Below are 15,620 nucleotides of genomic sequence, written 5' to 3' on the forward strand. Positions count from 1 at the left end.
TTGGTGCCTGTCCTGGAGCTTGCTCTGTAGACCAGGCTGGCCTCGAACTCACAGAGATCTGCCTGGCTCTGCCTCCTGAGTGCTGGGATTAAAGGCATGCACCACCACTACCCAGCTGAAAGTAAATATTTTTTATTTTTATTTATTTATTTATTTATTTATTTATTTATTTTTTAAAGATTTATTTATTTATTATGTATACAGTGAGTGTTCTGCCTACAGACCAGAAGAGGGCACCAGATCTCTCATTGTAGATGGTTGTGAGCCACCATATGGTTGCTGGGAATTGAACTCAGGACCTCTGGAAGAACAGCCAGTGCTCTTAACCTCTGAGCCATCTCTCCAGCCCTAAAATAAATATTTTTTAAAAGTCAAGTTGAAGGGCTAGAGAGATGGCTCAGAGGTTAAGAGCACTGACTGTTAGCTGCTCTTCCAGAGGTCCTGAGTTCAGATCCCAGCAACCACATGGTAGCTCACAACTATCTATAGTGGGATCCAATGCCCTCTTCTGGTGTGCAGGCATACATGCCATAACACTGTATACATGATAAAATAAATGAATCTTTAAAAAGTCAAGTTGAATCAAGTAGGAATCCTTCGCACTTTTAAATTTTTCTGCATTTAACTGGAGACAGTTGCTCTCAGAGTTGGTTCTAACTGCATAGACTCTGTTGTGCATTCCTGCTCAGTCTCCAGTGAGCCCTTTATGTAATGAAAATTCCTTTGAAAATGGTTGCCCAATGCTTGACATTTATTCCAAAATACACCACGATGGCAGCTGCTTAATCCTTTATTCTAGTGAAGTGCTTTTAGTGAAAAACAAGTGTTTCCAAAGGGTGCTGGCCGTTTTTAAGAAATTGAATTGGTGTATTAAGTTGATGCCCAGTCTTGCTCTTGATGAGCTGGCAGTCTGACGGTGGAGGTCAAGTAAGCTGGGGAAAGCAAAGCAAGCCGAAAGCTCTCTGCAGAATGTCGGCAACTGCCTTATATAGGACAGAAATGCAGTTGCCATTTCAAAGAGGATGCTCTTGGGTGGCTCTGTCCCTGCCATGCCTCCCAGCTGACGTATCTACATCATGTAACGTCAAATGCAACTGACATTGAACATTACGCATAGTGAACGCCCAGTGTGGGAGGAAGCAAAATCTATAATTGATGAACCAAATCCCAATATAAATCCTTATTTATATTTAGCAATATAAATCCTTTAGCAATATGAATCCTTCAACTAATATAGAATAATAATTCATGATAGTTTTGCTCCCACTTTTGGAGGAGATGCATGCATTATTTTGTAAGTTGGAGGTGTAAGCCTCTTGAGCTACAGGAGTGGCCAGGCCCCTCTCACAAAGACCTCTAACTGCCAGGTTCCACCCACAGAATATTCTATAACTGCTAGATCCTGCCCCCATCCTACAGAGTGCCCAGTCTCTGAACATAAAATCCCACCAATCCCCACCCTGGAAAGCTCCACCCTGAAAAGTTCCACACCTTTCCCAAGAAACTCTATGTAAGCCCTGTATCTTGTTCAGTTCTCTGCTGTTTCTTGCCTGAGCAGAGGCAGCCACCTTCCTGATTTCTCCCCTCCCAATAAATCTCTTGTGTGAGGTTTGTTGTGTGACTTTGTGGTATTCCTTGGCTCCTGGCTGCCAGGATACCTTTCCTTCTGAGCTGTAATACTTACAGGAGGTCTCTGTAGTTTCATCAAATCATATTTAAGATGAGAAAGCCGAGGCTCAGAAAGGTGAGGTGATCTGCCCCCAGGTACAAAGACAACGAGCTATTGAGTCATCATCCAGGCTCAGGACTTGTGAGGACACAGTCGCTGCTCTCTGTACTAATTCTGAACCTGTGAGTCCGCCTGAAATGCAGAGGCTGTTCCTGATGGATGGGAGAGCTGGAGATAGTAGAAGATAAAGATAAACAAACCTGGCTTATCTGGACAGGGCCTCAGCTCATCAGGAGGAGGGATGAGGAGGAAAGGGCAGAAGGGTGGATAGACAAGACAAGGAATCTCGGAAGAGAGCAGAACAAGGCAGATGCCAGACAGTTTCAAGATACATGTGTAGTTGAGTTTGAAACCTAAACAGATTAGAGGAAAACCCAAACTAGAAAACTATATGAGACACAAAGAAAAACTCTGTATTATTAATACATATAATGGACTCTGCAGGGGCGGAAGAGAAGCCGGCCTCTGACAGAGGAAGGTGGCTGCCAGTGCATCCCAGGAAGGCTCTGGATGTGGAACACTCTTTTCAAACACATTCAAAGAAAGAGGGAGGAGGAAAAAAGGAGATAATTGTTGAAGGATATCTTGGGCTGTTTATCACCCTAGAAAGAAAGTGAAATTCAATAAACTGTGGACTGGTTTAATCAAAGTTTAACATGGAATTAATAATACAGACAGATTTATGAGTGAAGTCAGGCTCTAGAACTTACCTTAAAGCCATGTTTCAAGAAGGTTGTCTTTCTCTGGTAGTCACAGATAAATTTTACAAATGACAAGGATATTAATAATAGCAATTTTGGTGTCTTTAGGTTGCTACTTGATATTTGTCTCTAAGATTAACGTCTACTCATTGACTTGGTGTTTAATGGTCATCTGGGGATGAAGCCTTTAGTTCAGACCTTTATTATAGCATGGAAAATGTGATGATCTCTAGTTAAGAATCATTTTTGAAGGAAAAGAAATACTAGATCATTAAGATCTTAAGTACAATGGCATATTTATAAGCACAGTGTTAGGAATACTTTTAAAAGACTCTGCAGGGGCTACAGAGAAGGCTCAGGGGGTGAAGGACTTGCTGAGTGAGCCTGAGGGCTAGAGTTTGGTCTCCAGCCCTTAGAGGCAAGCTGTGTGGGTATGGTGGAGACAGGAAGCCTGGGCTAGCTGGGTAGCTGGACTAGCTGAATCGGTAAGCTGTGGGCAGAGGTAAGAGACTCTACGTGGTTCTCAACCTGTGGGTCATGACTGCTTTGAGGGGGTTGTGTATCAGATATCAGATATTGACATTATGATTCATAACAGTATCAAAAGTACAGTTATGAAGTAGCAATGAATACTTTCATGATTGGGGTCACCACAACATGAGGAACTGTATTAAAGGATCGCAGCATTAGGAAGGCTGAGAACCACTGCTCTACCTCAATAGATAATGTGGAACACAGTAGAGGGAGATGCACAATGACGTTCTTTGGCCTCTACATGCATGTGTGCATGCATAGTGTGCACACAAGTGCACGTGCACACGTGCCCACAGGCCACATGCTTGTATACCACACATATAAAAATACAGACATTAGACTACAGATTTCAGTTATAAGAAACACCCTGTTACAAGGAAATGCATCTTTCTGTCTAGCAACAGTAATATTTTGAGGATAATTGTCTCACCAGTTTTAAACTATCAGTTTCTTCAATTGACACATTTTGATTAGACAGATCCTTGGATCTGACTTAACTTTGAAAAACTCTAATTAAAAAACCAAGACTATTCAGCTGTAGTGATGTCAGAATTGCAGATCTTGAAGTCAGGGTGACCTTGGAGACCCTTACTCGACTTCTGATGGGAAAACCCTTTGTCTGTGTCATCTGGGAGCATGTTTCTTCCACTCACACTTGTCTTTCCTGTTCTAAGTTTACTCCCCTGCTTCCTGCAGTGGAGACAGCAGGAAATTTCCTCAAGAAATTTTATTTTTTAGCATCTAAGAGAAAAATAATGCTTCTGTGTTTTCTGATTACATATTTGCCTTTTAAAAAGCATTTCTCTCTCTCTCTCTCTCTCTCTCTCTCTCTCTCTCTCTCTCTCTCTCACACACACACACACACACACACACACACACACACACACACACCCAAGCAGCCTGGTTCCAACTTGTGAGTGCTCTGACCATCCAAGAGTTTGATAAAATGGTGGTTTGGGGGTATTGGGTATTTTAGGGTAAGAGCTTTTCAGAACTCATTTTCATAAGGTTTATGATATTTTGTACATTCATTAACGAGAAAAGAAGATTGCCATTGAACTTTCCAGTGAATCCTTTTGTACATAGTGCTGTTGAGTGACTCACATCAGTGGTATCTGTATGGAGGGTGGTATGTAAACTTTGACCCTGTGTTTTAGAAGGAGGACAGCACACTAAGGGAGGAAGACCACAATGCCTTCTGTTCCCAGTTTACAAAAATTGGCCACCATGCAGATGTCTAGCTGGCTTTTAGGAGAACCAGTAGGAAACCTTTAACTCATTAATTGCTGAAAGAAAACGTAAGTTTGAAAAAGAAAATGTATAAAATACTTTATACTTGAGGAGGAATAGGCAAGTCAGTGGTTGTATAATTTTGGGGTGGGGCAGCCAAGCATTCAGCCAAACACATGGGATTCCTCTGAGCAGGGGGTCCCATGTGACTAAGCAGGTCTGTCAGTCCCACACCTGCAAAGCCTACCCCAATCAGCAGGGGAGAAGAAAAGGAATAATCCCTTGCTGGTGTAATTTCCCCTACGTCTATCTAGCCTTCTCTAGCTTTTGCACTACTCAGGTGTGAGCCTCTCTCAAGGGGGCGCTGTTGTGCCAGAGAGAAACTGACATCAGACCTGGTGGACACCAAGGGGCACCAGAAGGAGGGTGCTCCCTCCGGATGAGAGGGGATGGAGGGAGGGGCTTTCAGAATTGATCTGAGAGTAGGAGGGGAGATGGGGGCAATGCCTTCTTGAATGACCTGGAGGTGGGGTGGCTGGGGAGACGAACCTCTGGCCCTCTGAATGTCCTGTTTCACCCTGGTCAAACAGTGGTAACCACCGTGTAAGATTATTGCATGTATGAGAGCTCAAAGGGGAAAATATGGAGCCCAGTGGCTGGTACCTAGTGTCATTTTTCCCTCTAAATGAGTAGATGGTGAGGACTGGGTGGAAAAGACCTCCAGTGTCAGGGCTGGGACAGCAGGTGGAGAGTCTCCAAAGCCTGCAGAATCTTGTAAGAGCTGGCTGCCTCTCTGTGACCCTCCTCAGCTGCCAGTGCCTTGGGGCTGTTGCCAAAGCAGAAATGCATCTTTCCCCCAGACAGGGTAAGGAGCAGTCTGTGGGAAGTCAGTTCACAGCAGAGTTCAGTCCCAGCACTGAAAATGGGCCGACTTTCACCCACACTGCGGACATGAGAGAACAGCTGTGGACAGACGGCGGTCTGTGCTGGGGGGCCGCTGGGTTGCAGCGTGCTTACAGATGTACGCTGTTTGTTCTGAGATTTTGTGAGTTGTCTAGTTTATCCAGTTACATTTCCATGACGTGTGGAGAGTGCAGCCAGAGCCATCTCGTGTAGTTTCCTCACTTTGTTTTGATTTATTATTTGTTGTTTACAGTATTATCTCCAGTAACAACAATGGAATTTCCTTCCCCACCAATCTGGTCTATTTCCATTTTGCCTGTTTATTTTTAATTTCCTTTTTCTTGGCTTGAGACCTCCCCATGACTCTGCCTTGTTTATTCCCTCGCATGTGTCAGCATTGTTTATCAGCGTGTCCTCTCGGAGGAATGTGGTCCATTCTTAACCATGCAGGTTGTATTTTCCTGACTCCTAACGGGAGCATGCTATGCACTCTGTGTTTCTAAATACTGTATGATGGCCTGGGCTAGCCTTCTGCTCATGGTTGCTCTCCACAAGCAGGCAGCCTTGCAGTCTATGGCTTCCAGATGGAGCATGTGAGGCCCCAAGGCAGAGAAGGCACTGCTCTGTAGAGAGACTTGTCTGATGTACCCCTGGCCCTCTCTCTCTCTTACTTTTCCATCCACTCTGACTTGGCAGCAGGCTACACGAGCATAAGACCTGCCTTTTGCAGGTCTGCTCAGCTCCCTGAAGCCATAAGAAATAGTTGTTAATTAGTGATCAATTCCATCTTGCAATATAGCCACTTGGAACGCATGCTGAATCTACACTTGCTCCCTTATTGTGAAGAACTCAGCCCACCAAGCCAGTGAGGTCTAAGGGAGAGATAACTTGATTTTATTACTTGTTATGTGAATTAGCAAAATGCTGCCTCTTTTTTATTTCTGGGTTGTCATGAGTCACTAAATTATTGGATTGACATTCATTTAACTTCATTTAACACTTCCTTATTTGCTTATAACATTTGCTTTGAGTAGGACACGTCTATATTCTCAAAGGACTTACAGGACTTGCAGGTAGAAATAGGGTTGACAGCAAGTAGAATGATGAAGTCATATCTTCAGTTGTACCCTCAGTACACAGAGAGGGTCCCCATTGAGTGTCTTAGTGACTCGAGTGAACAGACCACAGACAAAAACTAGAACGTTGGATGTCTTTGGGATCCATGTGTGTTTTCTCCTCCTCCTCCTTACTGTTTGTTTTTTGTTTTCTGGGGTGACAGGCTTTCTCTGTGTAACATCCCTGGCTGTCTTGGAACTCACTCTGTAGATCAGGCTGGCCTCAAACTCTCATCTGCCTCCCCCCCCCCCCCCCCGCAGTGCTGGCATCAAAGGTGTGTGCCACCACTGCCCAGTCCCATTTGTGTTTTCAAATGACTAGGGTGGTATGGCCTAGGTGGTGAGTCAGTGGTCAGTGGCACATGCTCAGAGTAAGAAAAGGGAGACAAAAGGAGCCAGGCACAAAGGGCCTTGGCTGCTGTGAGAAGGAGTTTGGGTTTTATTCTCCAAGAAAATCGTAAATAAGATTATCATGAACAGATAGGCCTCATTGTACAAATCCCCCTAGGAAGGGTGTATTTGTGGCATGTGAATAAAAACAAGAAAGCTGTGATGAGATTCTGATAAGAGCTGAAGGAGACCTTCTAGAATAAGGATCCATGGAAAAATCTTGTTTGAGTACAGGCAGGTCCAGACCCCTCCTCCCAGGCTGAGCGAAGTGTCCCCATGTAAGCCCCAGGTTCCAAACAGCCAGCTCATGCACTAAGGACAAGTCCAGGTCCCACTGCCTGGGTATCTCCCAGACAGTTCAAGCTATTCAATTGTCTCACTTATCCAGAAGGCCTGATCCAGTTGGGGGCTCCACAGCCTTTGGTTCATAAGTCGTGTGTTTCCATTCGTTTGGCTATTTGTCCCTGTGCTTTTTCCAATCTTGGTCTCAACAATTCTCGCTCATACAATCCCTTCTCTTTTTCACCAATTGGACCCTGGAGCTCCATCTGGGGCCTGCCGGAGGATCTCTGCATCCACTCCCATCAGTTATTGGATGAGAGTTCCAGCTCAACAGTTAGGGTGTTTGGCTATCCGATCACCAGACTAGATCGATCAGATCAGGCTTTCTCTCGACCATTGCCAGCAGTCTACAGAGGATGTATCATTGTGGATTTCTGGGGGCCTCTCTAGCATTTTGCTTCTTCCTGTTCTCATGTGGTCTTCATTTATCATGGTCTATTATTCCTTGCTCTCCCTTTCTGTTCTTGATCCAGCTGGGATCTCCTGCTCTTCTAAGCCCTCTTTCCCTCAAACCTTGCCCTTCATTACCCCCACTCACGTCCATGTTGTTCATTTCTCTGTCATTGGGCAATCTCTGTGTCTTTCCTAGGGTCCTGTTTTCTAGGTAGCCTCCCTGGAGTTGTGTAGCAGTCTAGTCATCTTTGTTTTACATCTAGTATCCTCCTATGAGTGAGTACATACCATGTTTGTCCTTCTGAGTCTGGGTTACCTCACTCAGGATGATTTTTTCTAGATCCATCCATTTGCCTGCAAACCTCATGATGTCATTGTTTTTCTCTGCTGAGTAGAACTCCATTGTGTATATGTACCATATTTTCTTTATCCATTCTTCAGTTGAAGGGCATCTAGGTTGAAAACTACACATATATATTTCCAAGGGAAAAAGAAGATATTTAACTCAGACAGTAAGAAAGAGAAAGTAGTTGTAATTTGAGATACCAGAAGTAAACAAAATATACAGCAAAAATTCAATTTAATATAGTGTTTATTTTTTAAGTTCTGTTGCATTTTTATTCAACTGGAACTAGTTTGTCTTCACATATAACATTCAGAAGATATTGGATCATTTATAAATGTTATTTTAGGTCTCAAAAATTTCTGTGATTAACAAAGTAGTAATAATATATATATATATATATATATATATATATATATATATATATATATATATATATATTTTAAATCTTGTTTGACTCCAGCGTGAACCCAGTGCCTAAGAAGTTAACGAAAATGTAGCTGAGACGTGAGTGAGGTCTTCCTCACCTCCTGCTTTCGTTGTAGGCCGTGCTGTTTTGCTTTCTATTTCTCGGTACTGGGGCTCTCATTCAGGGCCTAGTGTACACCAAGTGTGTGCTCAGCTACCCCCAGTCCTCCATCACAGTTTGGGAACATCGTTCTTGGGGCATTTCACACATTACTAAAGCTTGTTTACCATCTTTCTGCCCTGGAGCATAGGCCTTAGAGGTTTGAGAACAAAACTACTGAATTTTGTGTGTGGCTAATACAGAGCTTTGCATGCCCAGCTGCCCAGTGTGTGTTTGAGGAGTAAAACTCCCAGGGCTTTAGCCAATGTTTCTTCCAAACTGTCAGTGAAATACAGGCTATGAAAAGACCATCGTGATTGCCTTTCCCCCACCCATTTCTACCTTTCCTTCCCAGGGTCCAGAGCAAAATGGCAAGAGATTATAATAAGCAGATTTTGTTTTTTAAATTTCGTGTGACATTTGTATCACAGGAGATACAGAGATGGCTCAGCTGTTGAGAGCCCAGACTGTTCTTGCAGAGGACCCAAGTGCAGTTCTCAGCACTGACATCTGGCATCTCACAACCACCTATAGCTCCAGCTCCAGGGTATCTGATGCCCCCTACTGGCTCTCAAGGGTACCTGCACCCATGTGCACAGACCTCCTCCATGTAATTACAAATAAAATATTAAAAAAAATAAAGTTTGTATCACTGTCCATTATCAAGAGGTGCCCCTATTCTTCCAGAAGCGTGCATTAAAATACCAGTAACAAATATTTAAATACAAAAAGTGGCCGTAAGAGTTATGTCTATTGTAATAGTGTCTTTGGTGGTTTCACTGTCCGAAAACCAAGCACAGTAATTTGCTTTCATATCTTGTCAAATATTATTTTTTATTTTAATTTGGATTCTATTTTATTCTTCCACCAGATCCGTAATGCCTCCTGCTTGCCTCTTTCAAGATGGACGGGAAATCTGTGGGAGAGCCTACTCAAGTAGAGTCTAAAGTCAAACTTTCTACAAAAGTAGACAACGCGGGACACTGGCTGGTGGAGGATCACGCTCGAATATGGGAAGTTTTAAAGACAGAGGAGGTAAGACAATGCTAAGCACCAGAGCTGGTACAGTGATGGATTTAACCATACCTGAGACTAGGAAATTCCTGGTGTAGCTGACACCCCAGGCCGGCTTGCAAGTCTGTTCAGGCACTGTAGGAACAGCTAAGACTGGAGAACAGTAAGCCCTGGGCTTTATCAATGACACAGTGATTCAGGTAAAGGAGGTAATAGTGATAACTACCAATGTATGAAATCATAACTTGAGCTCATACATGTGTAACCTGCCCTGTGGTCTTGGATACCTCCCTGGTATAGATGAAGGCATTCTTCCTGTCTTCTCTCCTAGGGTTGCTCTTTTGTGATGTTCTTCTTTCTCAAGCCTGTTATTGAAGTCTTAACAAATGCTAGTAATGTGTTTATATTGTGTGTGTTGTATGTGTGTATATGTGTGTGTGTATATGTGTATATGTGTGTGTTTGTGTTTGCATGTGTATTTGTGTTTGTGTGTATATGTGTGTGCTTGTGTGCATGTGTTTGTGTTTGTGTGTGTGTGTGTGAGTATGTTGTATGTAGAAGATAGAAAGAAGGAGAAACCATTCATGCAGTGGCAATGATACATTTAGCTTTTATTTTTGTTATGTGTTTGAGATACACTCATAAGTAATGACAAGGTCCTGATGAAGCGCTTCCCTAAGGCACAACTGAATGAGAGGCTATAACAAGAAGATTAAAAACCAGGATGGAGTTGATAATCCGAGCTTGGGAAAACCTCACTTCACTGACCTTGGCATTTACCCTTCCTGACTTCTCTGAACTGAAGTGAAAGCTAGGGTGTCACGGATGGGAAGAGCCTCTCAGGGAGAATGCCGACCTGGAGCTTCAGAATAGCTGATGTGGTCTGGGAAGGTGATAGGAAAAATACTGTCCATTTGGTAAATGGGACTGGAAGACAAAAAGTGTCTGCAGAGGGCTCTCCTGGGAGCTTTCACTCCCTTAGAAAGCTGTCCAGGGTCTGGGCCTCAGTTCTAAGTTCAGAAATATTGTTTCTCATATACCTAGCAGCAGGGTGCTCATAATAAGCACAATGTAATAATGCAAATGATGGAAGGTTATGCTGAGCTGGGCATATGCATGCCCATATGTGAGAGTCTTTCCATTTTAATACCTGTTGAGTGAGTTTGGGGGTTATTTATTTTAAAACTTATCAATTTTTTTCTAAAATGGTGATATCAATTTATGCTCCTAGCAATAGTATGCAAAAATTTCCACTATTCTACATGCTGTCAACTTTTAGAATTAATATTCTATAATTTTTCAAATATTGTTGATATAAGATAAAATTTTCTTTATTGCTCATCAATTCTTTTGCATCTCAGTCTTATCTGAGACTGATTTAAAAAATTAAAACATTTTATCACATTCTATGTTTATTTTGTGTGTGAACGTCATTTGCCGCTTGAGCCTGCTTTCATTTTTCCATTAGTATTTACTTTTCTGAGGATGACAATATAATGAGTCTCTTTTTCTCTCCTCCCTACACACACACACACACACACACACACACACACACACACACACACAAATATAAATCGATGTCTTACATTGGTCTGGAAATTTCTCCACAATTTTTAAAGCCAGAATTTCCACCTTCTCCTTTTGTGAGTCCTACACAATTTATACTTTCTTTTTCATTCTTTGTTCATGCTCTCCAACCTCTTTCAGAATTACTGTATTTTATTTTTCTTTGTGCTGCATTCTGATTAGTTTCATGTCTATATACTAACCACTAGCCCATATTTTTACTTCTGGAAGTTCCTTTTTGATTTTTTGTTTTACAAAGTGTCATTATTTATTTGCCTCTTGCTTCCTAATCGTATTTTTATCTTTAAAGTCCCATGTGTTAAAATCTGGGAAGGGTCTGAGATTTTACTCTAGTGCCACAGTCTCACAAACACTGGAAGACATTATGAACCTTTTGGCTCAAACAAATGACTTTATTACTCAGTGAAAGCTGTAGCCAGAGTGTGCATCTGTTTGTTTTGGTCCCTTGTCCCAGTCCCTACAGGAGGAACAGAGCTGAGTCTAGGTGGATTCCTGCACAGAATGTGAGCACTGAGCTGGGGAGTCTTCTTTCTATTACCAGGCAGTAAGCAAGTTTGTACTTTCACTTTGTGGGAGACATCAGTGCATCTCTCAAAATTCTTTAAGGCTAGCCCTTGAAAAAATGGTCTGGGTAAGATTATCTGGGACTTTGAATTTTTTACACACACAGTAAGACAGGTAGAAGCAAGGGAGACACCATAATATTTTTTCCTAACAGTGTTAAATATAATGATTTTAAAATTCCAATTCTAATTCTAAAACTGTGTGTCTTATTCTATTCTCTGATCTGTCTGTTTGTCCTCACATAGGGTGTGATTTTTGGCTGAATTTATTTTTCTTGAGAATGACAGAAATTTCCTCCAGGGAGGATTTCCATTTGTTTTTGGTAGTGCTACCAATGGAAGGCCATTTTGTTTACTTTATTGAAAATAATTTTTTTCATATAATATATTCTGATTATGGTTTCCCCTTCCTCTATTCCTCCCAGTTGCCTCCTCTCCTCCTATCAAGATTCACACCCTTTGTCTCTTGTTAGAAAACAAACAGGTATCTAAGGAATAATAAGATACCATACAATAAAATAAAACAAAACCAGACAAGTTAGAATGTGATGAAACAACCAAGCAAGAAAAAGCACAAGAAACACATAGAGACACACAGACACACTGGTTCACACACACTTGAATTCCATAAAAACACAAAACTAGAAGCCATAATATGCAAAGGACCTGTAGGGTTAAAAAATAAAACCTGGGTTATTTAGTCTCAGATTCTGGTCACCCAAGCAGTATTGATTGAGTATGGGTTCCATCTCATAGAGTAGTCATTAACTCAAATCAGATATTGTTGGTTACTCCCACAAGCTTTGTGCCACTATTACACCAGTGTATTTTGCAGGCAGGTGACCATTGTAGACCAAAGCTGTTGAGGCTGGGTTGGTGTTTACCCTTCTTCGATGTCATGCAGAATACCTTCCAACACCGTGAACACTAGCCCATTGGAGTGAAGGCTCTAAGTAGGCACCAGCTTGACTTCTCCATAGTCAATGAATTGTGTAGGTATTGTCTTCAGCAATTGGACCTTACTATCAGTTTGTGGAAAGCAACCTTGGCAATAGCCAGGGTTCTTTGGGGGCTCCCATGGGACCCATTAGGCCAAGAACTTGATTAGATATAACCCATTCCTGGTACTTGGAGCTTCATTTGGTGACAAGAGATGTCCACTTGGGTCTCTGTCTTCCCCATTATTTGGAGGTTTCATTTAGATTAAAAAAATGCATATACTTTTAGGATATTAGGTCTCCTTAAGACCCCTCAAATTGCCCTTAGTTTTAGCTTTCCCTTCCAGTTTTCCTCCTCTGACCCCTCTTTTCCCTTCCCCATCCGTGTCTGATCCTCCTGGTCCCCTCCTCCCCCTCATCCATCCACGACTATGACAAATAGTCTACCTTGTTAGGTAGGGATTGTAGCTTGCCTGTCAATGGCTTAACAAGTAACATCCAAAGAGAAGTGAGTACATACCATATTTGTCTTTCTGGGTCTGAGTTACCTCACTCGGAATGATTTTTTTCTAGTTCTATATATTTATCTGTGAATTTCATGATTGCATTTTTGATGGCTGAGTAATATTCCATTGTGTAAATGTACCATATTATCTTTATCTATTCATCTGCTGACAGACTTCTAGGCTGTTTCCAGTTTGTGGCTGTTATAGTAGAGAAGCAAGTGTCTCTGTAGTAGGATGAAGTGTCCTTCAGATGGATGCTGACCTCAGTGCCCATCTTAGTGGGTTCTGCTTCCATGTAGGCTTTGGATTTCTTGACAGTTTACCATTGTATTGAAAATGATACTTTATTTTATTTTTTTATTTTTATTTTTCTGAGGCAGGTATCTCTACATAGCCCTGGCTGTCCTGGAACTCCCCATGTGTACCAGGCTGGCCTTGAACTCACAGGGATCCCCTGCCTCTGCCTCCTGAATGCTGGAACTAAAGGTGTGTGCCACCACCCCCAGCTTAAAATATTTTGTTTTATTTTATCAAACTTTTTTAGTGTGAGAGTCCACTAGGGCTTTCAGTACAGCATACTGCTAGAAATGTGAGTTATTTTAAAGAATGCTCTTAAAACTGAAGAATCTATGTTTTAAAAGTTTATCTTTTAAGATGAATTATACCTAGCAAGTCTCATCTTGGGTCATGTAAATTTGTGTTTTTCTTTGTTGTGTTCAGTTAAGTACTTGGTTGTATGAATTTATACATTACTGAACTTTGTAATCATCTAAGAGTTTCATGTAGTCACCAACCAGTGTCATGTATATTTGATTTTCAGTGTAGTGATTAATAATAACTATTCCCTATAATGCTCTAAAAGCATAAATATTTTTAGATTATAAATAAAATGTATATTTAATAATATATTATAATCTCTATAGAAGGTTCATTTTTGAAAAAAATCTATTTTTATAAGATCTCTGTATCTTTTAGTTTTTCAAGTAAATGCGGGAGCAGCAAGAGGATTGGTCCTGTTGTGTGATAATAGTACCCATTAACTTATATATTGTCAGAGCTCACTGACCTACCTTACCATTGTTCCCCAGTTGTGTGATAACTGTACCCACTAACTTTTATATTGTCAGAACTCATTGAACTATATCATTACCATTGTTATTGATTTTTCTTTTTAGACAGAATTTTGCCTTGTAATACAGAGTGGTTTGGAACTTGCTATGTATCCTCAGATGGGCCTCACACTCTTCCCACCTTAGCTTCCTTTGTCTGAGATTACCTGTGTGCACCACCATGCTTGGCCAAACTGTATGTGTTAAACTGACTTGCTTTGTTATTTGTCCGTCTTAATTCAATAAGGTTTGTCTTTAAAAATGGGCATGGGATGGATGAAGAGAGTTAAACAAATAAATTGATAGCTGAAGGATCGTGTGGCAGATATGGTAATGAATGTGCCCACAGGTGTTCTGAGAGCAGACAAAGTAGCCTAGTACTCTGGTGTGGATGTGGGTGTCAGGGAAATCAAGTGTCATCATAAGCAGCACCTGAGTGCTTTTTAAGAGAAAAGTGGAAACCAGCCCAGCGAGAAGACTTTCAGAAGGGAATCAGATTGACTCTCCACAGGAGAAGGGGTGTTAGGTGTTAGAATAGTCTAGAGTCTTTTTTTGTTTTGTTTTGTTTTGTTTTTGTTTTTCAAGACAGGGTTTCTCTGTGTAGTTTTGGAGCCTGTCCTGGATCTCACTCTGTAGACCAGGCTGGCCTCGAACTCACAGAGATCTGCCTGCCTCTGCCTCCTGAGTGCTGGGATTAAAGGCACGTACCACCGCCGCCCAGCAGAATATTCTAGAATCTTCAGTGCCTATTGCAGAAGAGGTGTGACAAGAGAGGAGGCTGAGAGTGACTACGGAATGAAAAGCCTTAAGCTCCTCACTCAGAAGTTTGGAAGCTATCCCATGGTTCCTGGGGAGACAGTGAAGGCCTTTAGGCAGGGCAGTAACTTGGTCAGGTTTATTTTTCAGGAAGTCTCTGTTAGACCTGTGTGGAATGGTCCAGAATGCTCCAAACCACTCTTGCTTACACTGCCTGTTCTCGATGTAGCATGAATCTTAGAGGTACTTATTAATAAAATCAAACCTGAGGCCAGTTATTGGGGTCAATGCTGGAAGATCAGAGAAACAGAACAAGCCACAGCTACCTCACCTCGCCAACTCCTCAGCTGATTCTGTTTCCTCAGGCTGGAAGTCTCTGAGTCCTCATCTAGAACGGATCTCAGCTGAACTGTGCTGCTCAAAAGCCTAAAAGCTTAACCAGGCTAAAAGCTTAACTAGTCCTCACGCCTTATATACCTTTCTGCTTTCTGCCATCATTCCCTGGATTAAAGGCTCACTTTCTGATAAATATTTGATAAACTCAGACAAAAAATTTTTCATTACTTATCCTATTTAAAACAAGCAGTTCCTTTTTAAAAGTATTTTTTCTTCTCATAATAGATTCAGTAATCTACCTTTTGTCATTTTTATATCTTCCCCTTTTTCTTTTTAGAGTAGATTCAGTGATCTACCCATTTATCCTATTATTTTTTTTTATCTTTTTTCTCAGAGTAGAGTCAATGATCTACCTCATATCTATATTCTCTTCTTTCTTTTTCCTTTTTTTTTTTAAATAAAACCTCTGAATCTAATCTCCATGTTCAGCTTTTTTCCTGACCATTAACAATTAACAACTTGTAACCAACCATCATAAACAATGACAATATCCATAACTCAAA

The 15,620-nt window shown here is 41.5% G+C and overlaps 1 protein-coding gene across 2 annotated transcripts in view; it reads left to right on the forward strand.

The window, feature by feature from the left end:
- The window catches only part of Rgl1 (ral guanine nucleotide dissociation stimulator like 1), a 260,603-nt gene that overhangs the window by 97,071 nt on the left and 147,912 nt on the right, over window positions 1–15,620 (forward strand). For both annotated transcript variants that reach the window (XM_036202127.1, XM_036202129.1), the window contains exon 2: window positions 9,120–9,283. In XM_036202127.1, the coding sequence (XP_036058020.1) occupies window positions 9,152–9,283 (132 nt within the window). In that variant the 5' untranslated portion in view covers window positions 9,120–9,151. The remainder of the gene's footprint in view (window positions 1–9,119; window positions 9,284–15,620) is intronic.

This window comes from Onychomys torridus, chromosome 11 (genome assembly GCF_903995425.1).
Source record: "Onychomys torridus chromosome 11, mOncTor1.1, whole genome shotgun sequence".
NCBI classification, from domain to species: Eukaryota; Metazoa; Chordata; class Mammalia; order Rodentia; family Cricetidae; genus Onychomys; species Onychomys torridus.